Source organism: Grampus griseus (assembly GCF_964374135.1).
Source record: "Grampus griseus genome assembly, chromosome: 19".
Taxonomy (NCBI): Eukaryota; Metazoa; Chordata; class Mammalia; order Artiodactyla; family Delphinidae; genus Grampus; species Grampus griseus.
Window position 1 is genome coordinate 22,520,168 of NC_139013.1, and position 15,633 is coordinate 22,535,800.

Here is a 15,633-nt window from a genome sequence, read left to right on the forward strand (position 1 = left end):
ATGCCATGAGGAAAAAGAGGTAATATACTAAACCTGGGATGGGATTTAAAATACCTCCTAGGTAAGTAAAGTCTGGATCTGTAACAGAGAAAAGAAGAAAGTCATTGGCATTGAGGTAGTTTAGAGTTACTTTAAGGCTTAATATCTTACGTTATGTCTAATGCTATACTTAACAAAGCAAGAAAAAGCTTTCATTTGTGTAAACTACAGACCACTGGCTATTTATGAGCATATTGAGGTGCTCATTTATAGGATCGATATTGTAAAAATGATAACCTTTATACTTTTGATCCAATTATGAACTAAAAACTTATTTATGCTACCTGAAAACTCACAACTCTATGTCAACTGCAGTAGCTAGTCCATTGATGGATGAATGAGTAAACAAAATGTAGTATAAATAATACAATGGAATATTATCCAACCTTAAAAAGGAATGAAATTCTGACACACGCTACAACATGGATGTGTGTGGAAACATTATGCTAAGTAAAATAAGCCAGACAGTTAAGGACACTATATGATTCCCTTAACTGAGGTCCCTAGATTAGTCGAATTCAGAGACTGTTTTCACAGGGCTGTAGGGAGGGAGGGATAGGGAGTTAAGTGTTTAATGGGGACAGAGTTTCAGCTTGGGATGACAAAAAAAGTTCTGGAAATGCACGGTGTGATGGTTGCACAACATTGTAAGTGTACTTAATGCCACTGACTTGTACACTTAAAAGGTTTAAGATAGTGAATTTTATGTTACATATAATTTATCCCACCACAGTAGCAGCTAGTAAGTTGTTTTTTTCACAATGGCAGGAAAAAGAGAGATGACTAGATGATATATAGGATAGTCTGCCCTATGAAATAGTTCATAGAAAACTGACAACCAATAGTTTATATCAAAATAACTGATTTAATGAAGCTGGCCAGGTATTTGATTTTTATGAACTAAATCAATTAACTGAATTGATTGACACTTTAGTATCAAAAGACATTACAAAGTCCTATATAGAGTCAGATTTTTGCAAATAAGTTTAGACTGCCTGAAAGAAAAAACAAACATCTTAATCATTTGAATAATGCTTTAATGCTTTTAAAAATATTAAAAAACAAAGCCAGGCAACTTTATATGTAAAGATTGTTTGAAGAAATGCAGTTCTTTTTCTTCTATTAGTTTTATGTATCATGAGAGCAACTTCATATGGCTTATGGTTAAAATATAAATTATAATAAAATGCTAAGGATTTCTATACTATATTACCTTATATTTGCATTTTATAGTACTTCAGAGTTTCTACAGACCTTATGTTTAATATTATGCTAATGACAATAACATCAAGAAGATCATGTACTATTCTGTTTTATAGATGAGGAAACTGAATCAGAGAGATTATGACTTTTTTAGACCATATAATGGCAACGTCAGGACTAGATTCTAATTCTCTAGACAGTTTTTCTTACTGTAACATTTTTCTTTCTTACTCTTTCTTGCCTTTATAGTGTGGGTGATGATACCACAATTTTACCACTAAAAGAAAAAAAAAGTCAAAATAAATAGACAATTCGTAAATAGCTAAATCATGGCTGTCTAGTTATTTAAAGTCATATAAAGTAAATTTTGTCTAGGTATTTGTAAATAGGGATGAAACTTACTAACGATGATGAGAAATTAGTATCTTCTAAATAAATGAAATTATCTGAGCTACTGGTGATATTTGTTGAGGGAGAGGCTCTTAATGGATTGCTACGTCCTGGAAGTAACTGGGATAATTCTGGAAATTTTAGTGCAATAATGACAATGTCCTAGAATTCTTTCCTACCTGTGAAGAAATTCTGATTCACCTGCCAGACAGTTGCTATGACTTTCTACTCTAATGCTGTTTAAATTTAGATTTCTCTTTGACATTTCTCTGCAAAATTGCTGAAGTGTCGTCACTCCCTTTTATTTAGGGAGGTTGGGTTTAGATTATTAAGTTAAAAAAGAACAGTCTCTGTGATGTATGCTAGATTAAGCTAAAAATTTTACTCTTACTTTTTTTCAACATGTACTTTGATAACCATGCAGAAAGTCAGTGGTTAAGATTCTGCGCTTCCACTGCAGGGGACACAGGTTCGATCCCTGGTTGGGAAGATCCCGCATGCCACATGGCGTGGCCAAAACAACAAAGAAAACAATTTTAACAAGAATTGAGCAACCAGTTACATACAATAAACTGTGAATTAAAATAGGTTTAAACAGGCTAATTAAAAATTCTGAGATCTTTTAGACTAGCAATTTTTTCATTCTGGTGGGTTGATATATATGTCTTCTATCTGAATTTTCAAATTAAGCTTTTTTAGACTCCTGTTTGTAATTTTTAAAATTTATTTTTATTGTAGTAAAACATATAACATAATATTTATCCTTTTACTCATTTTTAAGTGTACAATTCAGTGGCATTAAGTACATTCACAATGTTCTGCCACCACCAGCACAATCCATTTAAATAAAAACTAAAGACAAATTTTAATATGATCCAGCAATTGCACTCCATGGTACTTAGCCAAATGAGTTAAAAACTTGTCCACACAAATACCTGCATATGGATGTCTACAGCAGGTTTATCTGTGGTTGCTAAAACCTGGAAGCAGCCAAGATATCCTTCAACAGAATGGATAAACAAACTGTAGTACCTCCATACAACGAAATATTATTCTGCACTAAAAAGAAACAAGCTACCAAGCCATGAAAAAACATGGAGGAACGTTAAGTAAATATTATTAAGTGAAAGAAGCCAATCTGAAAAGCCTACATACTGTATGATTCCAACCCTATGACGTTCTGGAAAGGGCAAAACTATGGAGACGGTAAAAAGATCAGTGGTTGTCGGGGTTGGGATGGGAGGGATGAATAGGTGGAGCCCACAGGATTTTTAGAGCAGTGGGAATACTCTGTATAATACTGTAATGGCAGACATATGTCACTATACATTTGTCCAAACCCATAGAATGTACGACACTAAGAGTGAACCCTAGAGAACAGAGGTATGGATACCAAGGGGGGAGGGTGGTGGGATGAATTGGGAGATGGGGATTGACATATATACATTATTGATACTATGTGTAAAATAGATAACTAACGAGAGCCTGCTGTATAGTACAGGGAACTCTACTCAATGCTCTGTGGTGACCCAAATGGGAAGGAAATCCAAAAAGGAGAGGATATATGTATACGGATGGCTGAAAAAAAAAACCCCAAAAAAAGAGTGATGTAACCCTAATGTAAAATATGGACTTCGGTGATGATGTGTCAATGCAGGTTCATCAGTTGTAACAAATGTACCCCTAGTGCAGAATGTTCATTTTAGGTTTTGGAGGTAGCTGTGTGTGTGGGGGGGTGGTTAGGAGGTATATGGTAACTCTGCACTTTCTGCTCAGTTTTGCTGTGAGCCTAAAAACTGTTCTAAAAAAAAAAAAAAAGAATAAATTTTACTTTTTGAAAATGTTATCGTTTTGACATTGAGAACATAAATACTTAAGTAACACTTAAAAATACCATTAACACATTTACTAACAGGGAAAAAAAAGGTGACTACATTGTTCAGGCAAAAAAGCTGGTAACCTAGCTGAAAGAATAGCATGATCTCTGTTATATAAAATAAACAAAATAAACAGATATAGAAAAACATCTGAAGGGATACACACCATATTGTTAATACCGGTTTTTTATTTATAGGGTGATAAGGTTATGGATATTTTCATTTGGATATGATTTAATTTTTTTAAGTTAGCAAATTTCTTGCACGAAAACATAAATAAAAGCAAAAAGATTATATAATTATATAATCTTTACATAAATAAAAGCAAAAAGATTATATAATTTTATAATTATATAATTGTTACATTAAGTTACTTTTTCATCTTATTAAGTTTGTAAACTCTTGGAAGACAGGAGCAATAACTAGTGTATCTTTGTGCTGCCACATTAGGGATATGCATATCTTTACAGTAGACAGGCTTTGAGGACTATAAAGTGTTCCCACATAACCGTGTGGTAGATAAGATAGAGTATGCTGATAGGTGGGCGTGCTCTCCCACCACCCAAATATATGTCCACATCCTAATCATCATAACCTATGAATACTACCTTATAAGATTAAAAAAAGTCAATATTACATTTTAAGGCAAAGGATGTGATTAAGCTAAGGATTCTGAGAAGACAGGGAATGTGAAGATGGAGGCAGACATTGGAGTGATGAGGCTACATGTCCAGAAATGCTGGGGCAGCCACAAGAAGCTGCAAGAGGCTAGGAATGGATTCTCCCCTGGAGTTCCCACAGGGAACATGACCCTGCTGGATTCTGGCCTCCAGAACTCTGAGAAAATAAAGTACTGTTGTCTTCAGCTGCCCAGTTTCTGGGAATTAGTTATGGTGGCCTCAGGAAGATATTCCCATCTTAGCAACAGCAACTCTTAGGCACAGCTCTGTGCTTAATAGTAAATTTTATAGCTAGTAGGTGGCAGAGAAAGGATTCACACCCAGATCTTTTGCCTCCAAGTGCAGAGCGCTATTCTTTCTATTGCTCAGTATTTTCTAGAGACTGTTTATTCAAATGAGTAATTGAATCATTCCAATGGAAAAAACCTGCCAAAATAATTTTTGGTATAGATCATGAAAATAAGACAATTTGTTGAATTATTTTTTAAATGTATTTATTTGTGATATCTTTGGCATTTGATATATGCTATAAAACATACAGAAATCTAAGAAATAATGAGACACCATCTATGATATACTTCAAAATTCAAGTGACATAGTTTTAGTTCTAATTTTTTGTTAAGTTTTTATTTATTCATGGACTGATTTCCCTTTGACCTTTCTAACTTCTTTAAAGCCTTGATTTGATTACCTTGACTGAATTATCTCTTTTCTAGCCTTAAGATTCTAAAACCAGAGTGAGACCTAGCCACTGAAATAATAACTTCTTTACCTGGAATAAACGAATATTTTGCTCGAAATCCTAGTCCTTCAAGTTCTTCATCAGAACTGAACTTAATCCACATGAATCTCCCTGTTGATCTAATTAATGGAGGGCTTTTCACACCACAGTAACGATCTACAAGTGGAGAGAAACCAAACGGCCCATCTCGAACTTCCAAGTTATCAAACCGACATTCAAATGATGGTTCTATATAATAATGTTCATCAAAGGTCAACTCTATTCTTTGACGTGGAGCAGCTAGAAAATAAGAGTAAGCAAATTAGGGCAACGCAAACAAGAAAAAGTAAAAATGGCCTGACACAAGTGAGAAAAGCACAACAACTGCTCTGTTACTGTTTCATAGATGAGGATCATAATGAGAACTGTTATATATAAAATTCATGATAAATGTTACATTGTATATTAATAATATAATCATAATGCTACTCCATAGAACTATAGTAATCTTTCCCTTTGGCATAATGTTATTTATTAAATTGAATGTACTTAATTGATTAAAATTAGAGTTGAGAAGCTAATGCTTAGTTCATGAGATACAATGTACCATGATGAATAGAAAAACAGAAGAAATGAAAGAAACATATAATGTAACTATGGACATAAATTTGCAGAAAGGCTAATAAGAGATACCAGTAAGCTTAGGTTTCTTATCAGAGAAGTTTCTCATATATACTGATGCATCTAGTTAAATTATATTTTAGGAGATCCAAAATTCCTATAAAATTTCAACCATTATTTTTTTAATGTCAGTATTAAGAAATATTTATAATGACTACAGTTTAATTAAAATACATATTTAAATTTTGTTCAAACTGGTTTAACCAGGGCACTTAACCAATATATTTAGTTTTACAATAAGTAAAAATTCATCCAACGAAAGACAGAAATTGGTCAAATACCTTCCAAAATGTAGATACATTCCTTGTTTGGTGGATATGAGTCAGGATAATTTGGTGAAGCAAAATGACCTCCATTGCTGGTTCGAACCCAAATGCCACACTGGGTTGCAGGAATGTGCTTGATTCCAATATTTTGTCCATCTTAGGGAAACATGTAAAACATCACTTATAGTTCCCCCCACAGCTTCCCCAAACAACTGCCCACTCTGTTACACACACATATATATAATTTTTAAGAACCACTGACAAATTCAGCATAACAAATTGAATATAGAAGTGAAATGAAGGTGAAGATGGTATGCTGTGCTGGCTAGAAGCATTTGCTCTAGAGGACAAGTTTGCCATGTATAAGAACAGGGAAATAAAATGCGTAGATTTTACAAGGGCAAAACCATGTGGGAGAATCTGATAAATCAGTAAAACTCTATAAAATTCAATTCTGACATAAAAATAAAAGGACCCCAGGAATTTATCTCTGGTGTGGTACCTCTACATTTAGTTTAGGACGAAGTCAAATAAGATTCAAAGATTACCAAGGGATTTTATTTTAGTTAAAGGTTGTAGATTGAACACATGCATTTGGCTCTGCTCCTTCTTCAAAGTCCACTTAAACGACAGTAAACAATTTTTTTAACGGCGTAAACCCATAAGTACAAAGAGGTGGATGCAATAATAACAACTGGCAGCACTAGGTATCTCTGGCAGTGGGCGAGGAGGTGGTGAAGTTGGGCTTTTTAAAAACATGAGGCTTGGTTAAAAGTCTCTTTGGAATCAATTTGATTTCTAATACCCTCCCCTACTCCACAAATCTAAGTAGCTGCTGCTCTATCACCATATCAGAAAATGAGACTATTTCTTTGGAGAAGGTACACAGGGTTGCTGGACCAGGGGACACCAGGCACAGCTGAGGGTAAAAATACCAACCTGAAAACAGGGAGATGAGGTGAATGTTAACATGCTGAACCACACCTCCCGTCTCTTCCCCCACTCAACTTCCCAAAGGCCTCTTGATCAGATGTAGAGCCTCTAAGCAGGAAATGGAATCTTAATCTTTTCTGGGGAATCTAATAAGCCCAAAGAAAAAGACTCAAGGATGTGGACTTGGTCACTCACCAGGGAGGGTGGCAGTAAAGAAGCCCTGTCTACACTTGCAGACAGCTAACGAGCAGATCTGCATGCTCCTCTCATAACTATGAAAGGCATTCAAGGAGCACCAGACATTTGACGAAAGCCTCTAATATGAAAAACAGATTAAAAACAACTCTGAGGATACAAAGATTATAGAATATTAAAAAAAAGCACTAAACAAAACGATCATTTAATCTCCTCAGAGAACAAGAGAGTACAGTTGACCCTTGAACAACATGGGATTGAACTGCGTGGGTGCGCTCACTACTTGGTCTGCAGTCAGCTGAATGTGAGGATGCGGAACTGCGAATACAGAGGCAGGTTTTGACTATGTGGGGATCAACACCACTCAGCCCTGCATCGTTCAAGGGTCAAATGTATATCGATAAGACAAGAACAAGGCATACTCTAAAAAACAGAATATTTAGAAAACAAATGAAAGCTTTTAAAAATAGAAGAAATGAAAAAAATATCATGTTTGGAGCAGAGGTCCATAAACTATGGCCCTGGACCAAATCTGGCCTGCTGCCTGTTATTGTAAATCAAGTTCACTGGACTATATCCATGCCCATTCATGTGCGTACTGTACTGTCTATGGCTGTTTTCACCCTACAACTACAGATCTGAATAGGTGCTCCTTCGACTACAAAGGTCTTCAAAACCTTAAATGATTACTATCTGGCCCTTTATAGAAAAAAGTTTTCCAATTCTTGGTTTAGCAGATAAAGTTGAGGAAGTCTCAGTGTAGACTACTGAGAAGAAAACAGTTAAAAGAGAAATGGAAAACAGAAAAGATTTTTTAAAAAAGTAACTTAATAATAAGAGTTCCTTGAAGACAGAAGAGAGAAAAATGGAGAAAAGGGAATTTTAAAAATTAAACAAGAAAAAAGGGAAAGAAAAATTTCCTACATCCAAAGACAAAATTTTCATATTGAAAAAGCCCAACGGGTGAATTGACGTAAACCCTGAAGAGATGTAACCAGAATTATAACAATACTGATGCGGGTGCTGTGGCACAAAGTTAAAAGAACACTTGTATGTGGTAGGTGGTGAAGAGGAGGTGCATGAAACAGATCAATTCTCATCCCGCATGGTGGGAAAATTATTTTCTACTACCTGAAACTGAAATAACCAAGAAGAGCTGTATGGTATGTTATTTAGAAGTATGCAGGAAAATACCAAAAGAATCAGCTATGAGTGGCTATCTCCATGGAGAAATGGGGTGATAGGCTGGGGGACTGATTTTTCCTAATTAACTTTATAGAATGCTTTGACTTTTGTCATGTGTATGTATAACTTTGATGAAAATAAAAATAAGTCAGGTTATTTAGGAAATGTACTAAACTCTGACACGAATATCTGGCTCAAAACTCACACTAGCTAATCCTCTTTCATAAACAAGGACAATTAGAACAGGTCCCCAGGGCTTTGAATAAGCTATTGATGGAAACGTTTCATTTGTCTACACTGGAAAAAGGGATTTTAATTTTTGCTTAGTGATAAAGCATGAATCTCATTTGATTTTTGGACATAATCCATAGTGTTCTAGGAGTCACTAGTTATGCCAATTTTTTAAATTTATCAATGCAAGACTTTATGTTAACAATTTACTCTGGCTAACTGCAGCTGAACCTAGCCGAACTGAGGCTGACAGGTTGATGGAAAGCCTCAGGTCACTGGAACACCCCAGAGGGATTATGGAAATAGTACTCAAAAGTTGAAATCCTTCCAAATAAGCCATCCCACTGTCCTGAACATGCAGTAAATTAGCACTGTAAGGTCTTTACCTTGGGTCTTTTGGGCCACAGCAATCCCTTCCACTACAAGTATTGTTATTAACAACACTAGAGAAATAAAAGAGAAGAGAAGTTAAAAAGTTGAATCTACATTAGATTTTACCAAGTTTATAAGGAAAATCAGGTGACAAAAAAAGATGAACTAAAACTCCCTATTTCTTACTAACATTCACTCTCAAGATTTTTAAGTGTTAAATGTTATGTTGAGTTACTATTTGACACTTAAGAGAACCCAAGAAAAAATGTAATTGGTATTATACTCATTTATACAAGCACTAATAGTACATTTTCAATTTATGATGGATTAAAAAACACATACTTTTTTTTAACAACAAACTAAGCTGACCCCAATTATCCCGTATTTATTTTACTGTCTCCTCAAAGACTTTACATGCATAATGGCTAGCTTTGCAACGTATTATGCCAGTAAAAGTTCAATTAGATTATTTGACTTGTGAGAACACTCATAATAAAGACAGAAGTAAGGGGGCAGCAGTTTCCTAGAAATCAATTTAAGACACTCTATAGCTGTGCGGTACAGCGCTGTGTCCTGCATTACGAAAGCTAGCATTATTTAGAAAATGGAGCTTCTCCCCACCCCCGCCCCCAAGTTTAACATTTCTGATACCCAATGAACAATATATTGTTTTGTATATGTTTGTGTTTTGAAGATAACATGTTATTTTTAAGAATGATGCACTGATATCTTTTACTCTCCCTTTCAATGGAAACCACACTATCAGCCTCCTGTGTAAACTGGAGTTTTTATTATTCATTCGGTCAGCAAGCACATACAGAGTACCTACTGGATACCAGGCACTGAGGATACACAGATTGAGGCAGGGGAGAAATACAGCAAAACAGTTAAAAGAGAATGGACTTCAGGAGTTAGGTGGATCCAGGTTGGGGTTCAAGTTTTGCTCTGTACCAGCTGTGAGGCCTTTCCAACTCAGTTTACTTATTTGTAAAACGGGGATGTTGTGCTAATAACACCAATATCACAAGGTTGTTGCGAAGATTAAATGAGGTGATGCACACTGCACAAAGCCCTTTATATGTGCCAGGCATTCTGCTAAATAAATGATAGATTTTAGGACAAACTGCCATCCTTAAGGAGTCAACCTATTGTCAAAGACAACCCACAATACAAGGTGAAAGGAGTTTAACAGGGGTCATAACAGAAAGCACAATTGAAGCAGAAAAGGGAACCATTCATTCAGCTGGGGGTTAAGAGGAATAGAGGAAAGCTTTAGAAAAAAAAGGTATATTCTAGTGGGACTGGATAGAACTTCTACCCAGGAGAGGGAGAAAGAAACAGCTTAGACAAAAACATGGAGCCATGAGCACTTATCTATAGGCGATATTAGTGAAATTCTGAGTACAATAGTACAGTTAGCATGTGGAGGGGAAAGTGGTACATCAGGTTAGAAATAGTAGGATGAGATCCAACTGTAAAAAGCCTTGAATACCATGCTAAAGAGTTTGGACCTTTGACTACAAGGAGAAATCACTGTGAGTTTTTAAACTAGAGAGTGACATTATCACATCTGTGTTTCAGACCACTAATCTTCATGGCTGTGTGGAGTCTAAATTTTTAAAAAGAGAGGTCATTTAGGAAGCAAAGATGATATGGTCTTGAAGCAGAGCAGTGGTAGTGTAAATGGGAAGGAGGAGATACTTATAACATGATTCAGATATAAAGTCAACTGCAATTGGTGACTTAAAGGATGTCTAGGGGTGAGGGAGATGGAGGCACTAAAGAGATTGCTAGTTAAGTGACTGGTAGATGGTCAAGCCATTGTTCACTCAGTAGCATGTACCCAGCATCTACTACCCAAAGTCACCAATATACAAAGAGTTCTTGTCATCTTACGCTGTTTACATCTTATAATCTAATCATACATCTTCATCTTTGGTTACCTGTATCCTTGTTGACCTTTGTTTCCTGTCTTCTCTCAACAACTTTAATTTCCCCTCCCTTTCTTTGGTTGCTAGCAGTGTTGAAGATCTCATGCTATGTAGGAACAATTCTTCCTTCAAACTCTTAACATCCTGGCACTGGATCAGAGTTAGAGGAATGGATTTTGAACCGTTTTTAAAAAACAAAAAACCCAGAAGATTTCTGATCAAAAAGAAAAACTAGGGACTTCTCTGGTGGCGCAGTGGTTGGGAATCCACCTGCTAGTACAGGGGACACGGGTTCGAGCTCTGGTCCAGGAAGATCCCACATGACGTGGAGCAACTAAGCCCGTGTGCCACAACTACTGAGCCTGTGCTCTGGAGCCTGCGAGCCATAACTACTGAGCCTACGAGCCACAACTACTGAAGCCTGCACATCTAGAGCCCATGCTCCGCAACAAGAGAAGCCACAGCAATAAGAAGCCCACACACCACAACAAAGAGTAGCCCCCGCCCATCACAACTAGAGAAAGCCTGCCCGCAGCAATGAAGACCCAACACGGCCAAAAATAAAGATAAATAAAATACATTAAAAAAAAAGAAAAGAAAAACTAGGGAATTCCCTGGCAGTCCAACGGTTAGGACTCTGTGCTTTCACTGCCAAGGGCCTGGGTTCAATCCCTGGTTGGGGAGCTAAGATCCTGCAAGCCATGAGGCACAGCCAAAAAAAAAAAAAAGGCTTCCCTGGTGGCGCAGTGGTTGAGAGTCCGCCTGACAATGCAGGGGACACAGGTTCGTGCCCCGGTCCGGGAAGACCCCACGTGCCGCAGAGCGGCTAGGCCCGTGAGCCATGGCCGCTGAGTCTGCAAGTCCGGAGCCTGTGCTCCGCAACGGGAGAGGCCACAACAGTGAGAGGCCCGCGTACCGCAAAAACAACAACAAAAATCTAGGGTAACGTTAGATATTTGACAATTCAGCAAATATCACAACCATCTGTACCAATGTATCTTGATAGAGGACACTATTCCCCAACGCATATCATCCCAGTCAGGTGATACAGAACTGGTCAAAATTTTGTGATTATACCTTTCCTCCTGATTCACGGGCATAACAATTTACCAATTTTTAAATTTATAATTCACAGTATTTAAGCAAGTAATACAAAACCAGGCAGAAAGGGAAAGTAAGAAATCAACAAACTGAAACCAGGAGAGCAACAGTAAAACTACGGTAAAAAGATGAATTGTGCCTAGAAAATTATTCTACATAATGACTAATAAAAATTTGGCTTTGTAAAACACTTGATTTATGGAATTTACACAGAATATACAACTGAGGTAGAAAAAATCACATTAAAAATAAAATTACAAGACCAAATAACCCTATTAAATCTTCTCTACTTTATTTAGGGTGTTGCTCACAATTTCCCCCTGCCAAATGTTTAAAACAGCTATTCACAACTCTTATCAACCAAATGAACTGTTGCCACTGAATTAAAAAAAATGATATATAAATAAGGCAAATTTGCACAACAGTTAGGGACAGAAATATTTAGTGATAGCTATGGTGATATAGTGGTGACTATTAATCATTCTAAATTCGGTGTCATAAGAAACAGTTTTCGCTTAGTTGTATAACAGGATCTTTGTAAGCTGCTTGCTATAATCAGGCTGAGACAGTAAAACAAACTCTACTGATGCCAAACATTGGAATTATCTAGTACATGAAACAGTGCTGTCGTGCTCTGTTCTGTCCTTAATCCCAATCTATGTGCCACTTGTTCCCTTCTTTCTCTTACCAAAAGGGTCAATAATTTCTCAAATCCAGAGATACCTCACACTTTGAATTCAAAGACAACGTACCCAGGAAGGCACTAATTCTTTAAGCCAGAAATATATGCCAAAATAAAAATTCTAAACTCCACAACCACAGAGTTTGGTTATGCAGAGAACCGCCTGTGATCTGATGCTTGGAAAAAGGTACTGTCCACCACTTATGACCTCACCTCTGGTTCTGGAGTTTAATGTAGTGTAGTTTAATAACCAGTGTACAGATCTGACTTAAAAATGAAGGCTTAAATGATAAAGACAGGTGATAGTCAAGGTATTAAATACAAATCCTCCAAGGTACTCCTTTTAACCCTGAATCATGGTTATCAGAGTTCTCTACTGCAATCCTGTCCCCAGACCTTCCAGTTTAAGGCCGTACTTTCCAATCAACTAAAAATCAAGGTCAGGTTTATTCTTTCCACTGTTACTTAATAGTGGCAACTCTGGCCAATGCAATAAATACTGGAAAGGAGACAAAATTATTATTTATAGACAATGTTATTTTAAAACCTAGAAGTCCCAAGAGAATTACTTGGAAAATGATTACACCTATTAAAGGAAGAGAGTAAGACCAAAATAAATTAAACAAACAAGTAAGTAAATAAATTTAATACAATGGAGAATATGTTTTGGATAATAAAACAATGTAAAAGTAACATTTCTTCCCAGTAAGTCATACAATATTTAATGATGTTTTAATAAAAATCTTAGTGTGTTTTTTTGGTACTTAAAATGCTTCTGATGGTCATCTTAAATACTTTTTTATAGTGGCCAAGGAAAATATAAAAATAAAAGACTAAAATACATAAAAATAATATACTTACTATAAAGCTACAGTAATTATAAAATGTAGCCACGGTAGAGGAAGAAATAGATGATCTGTCAACAAACATTACTAGCGTCCACTGTATTTCAGGCAGTGAGTCAGTCCCTGGAACTACAATGAACCAAGAAGACATGGTCCTTATTCTCAAGGGGCCTTTAGATAAGAAAATGGAAGAGGAAAAGCTCAGAAACAGACATACATATCCCAGAATTTATTAAAATATATGTGATATTTGAAACACTTGGTGAGAAGACAGTTTTAATAAATGGTTCTGGGATAACTTGTTAATTATTTGGGAAAAAAAAGTAGGTCCCTACTTCAAGCTATCAATAAGTAGGAAAATAAATAGCAGATTGAAAAAAACATTATATTTATACTTTTGGGAGAACACCTTCATTTACAAAAGACAGGAACATAAATAAAAACTACAAACAGATGGGATAAAAGATTATGCCACCAGGAAAATGTGCCAAAAAAATGCAGAAATTCTGCCTTACTAATATTAAAAAGAATGTAGATTCTAGTGTTGGTCAGGATATAGGAAACTGACTTATTCTGCCACTGGATTGTAAACTGGCACAGCTTTTGGGAGGTTAATCTGGTAATGTATATCAAGGCTTAAAAATGTACAAATCCTACTCAGCAGTTCTTCCAGATCTGAGAAATGAATCATTGGGACAGTAGTTCTCAGACTTTAGTGTGCATCATATTCATCTGGAGGGCTTATTAAAATAGACTTGGTGGGGGGTTACTTCCAGAGATTTTGATCCAGTAGGTCTGGGGGTGGGGCTTGAAAACTTGCATTTTAACAAATTCCCTAGTGATGCTGAAGCTGTCGGCCCTGGCACAACACTTTGAAGACCACTACAACAGGAGAGTGACAGTACACTGAAAGAAACAGAAACAAGTTGCCTGTTTTCTCCTTTGGTGACAGTAGGAGCACGTGTGGGCCAAGATGGATGGGGCGGGGCAGAGGGTGGGCACAAGGAGTTGATGAGTTGATTTTGGAAATGCTGGTGAATGCTCTACTACATATATGTATGTATATGTATTCTTATAATGTCCCTACAAATATCTCTTGTTTCTGAACATCTGCACTTGCCACGGACCTCCCTCTGCTTCTACAAAATAATGTTCACACTGCTAAAAACCTGCTTTTTCTAGGAACTCTCCCAAGGTTAATTTTATTAGATAGCATTCATACTTTTCACTTCTGTAACTCTCTATCTCTGTATGGTTTTGTTTCTTTCACTGATTTTGCACACTCCTATTATGTTAGCATAAGGTTTGGCATGAGTAATAAAAAACCCAAACTAGTAGTTTAAACAAGATAGAGTATATTTCTCTGACAAGTAAACAAACTGTGCAGGTAAGTAGTCAAGGGCTAGAGTGGTGGCTATACCATTACTAGGGACCTAAGCTCCTTCTGTCTTATTGCTCAGTTGTGCGTGACTTTCATTTCCAGGCTCATCTTATGGTCCAATATAGATGCTAGAGTGCCAGGTTCCATATCTTCTTTACAGCTACCATGTCTGCATTACAGTCAGCAAGAATGAAGAAATGACACAGGGCATTCCTCCTTCCTTTAAAAACTTTTGCCCAGAATCCACAATGATATCAAAATAAAAATTTTAACTGAACAACAGATATACCACCACTTCCCCAAAGTTGAACCCACATCTAACTGGTCAGACTTATTTAGTCACATGGCTACACTTAATCCTAAGGAAAGCTGGAAAATCTAGTATTTATTTTGGGTGGTTGTGTGCTTAGTTAAAATTCAGAGAATCACTGAAAGGTAAAATGGATACTGGAAGAAAACTGGCTATTTCTGCCATAGTCCCCTATAGCCTACTCTGTCCCCGGCAGCCAGAGATCCTTTCAAAACATAAATCAGATCACATCACAGCCTTTCATAAAATCTTCCAACAGAGTCCCATTACATCTAGAATAAATCCATACTCCATATTCTGACTTCAGAGGTCCTATGTGGTGTGGCACCTGACCATCTATGGCTACACAGGTCTTCTTCCCATTACTTTAACACACCAAGCTAATTCTAGCCATAGGGACTAGTTATTCCTTCTGCCTAGACTCTCTGTGCATGGCTGGTTCCTTCCTGTTATTCAGGTCTTCTGAGGCCTCTCCGACTGCTAAAGAAGCTCTACATTTTCTTCTTCATCTTGTTTTATTATACAAATAATATTTTAATTATTACTTATATTACTTGCTATTTTCTTGCTTATTATCTGTCTTTTCCTACTAGAAAGAGGGACTTTTCTC

At 36.5% G+C, this 15,633-nt stretch overlaps 1 protein-coding gene across 2 annotated transcripts in view; it reads right to left on the minus strand.

Annotated features, from left to right (window-relative positions):
• The window catches only part of NETO2 (neuropilin and tolloid like 2), a gene marked incomplete at both ends in the record, with an annotated part of 66,372 nt that overhangs the window by 46,292 nt on the left and 4,447 nt on the right, over positions 1-15,633 (minus strand). The window contains 4 exons of one of the 2 annotated variants that reach the window (XM_082676362.1): positions 55-78; positions 4,962-5,210; positions 5,873-6,013; positions 8,788-8,844. In XM_082676362.1, coding sequence (XP_082532488.1) covers positions 55-78; positions 4,962-5,210; positions 5,873-6,013; positions 8,788-8,844 — 471 coding nt within the window. Of the gene's footprint in view, positions 1-33; positions 79-4,961; positions 5,211-5,872; positions 6,014-8,787; positions 8,845-15,633 lie in introns of both variants that reach the window. The other variant, XM_082676361.1, reaches the window with a different exon arrangement.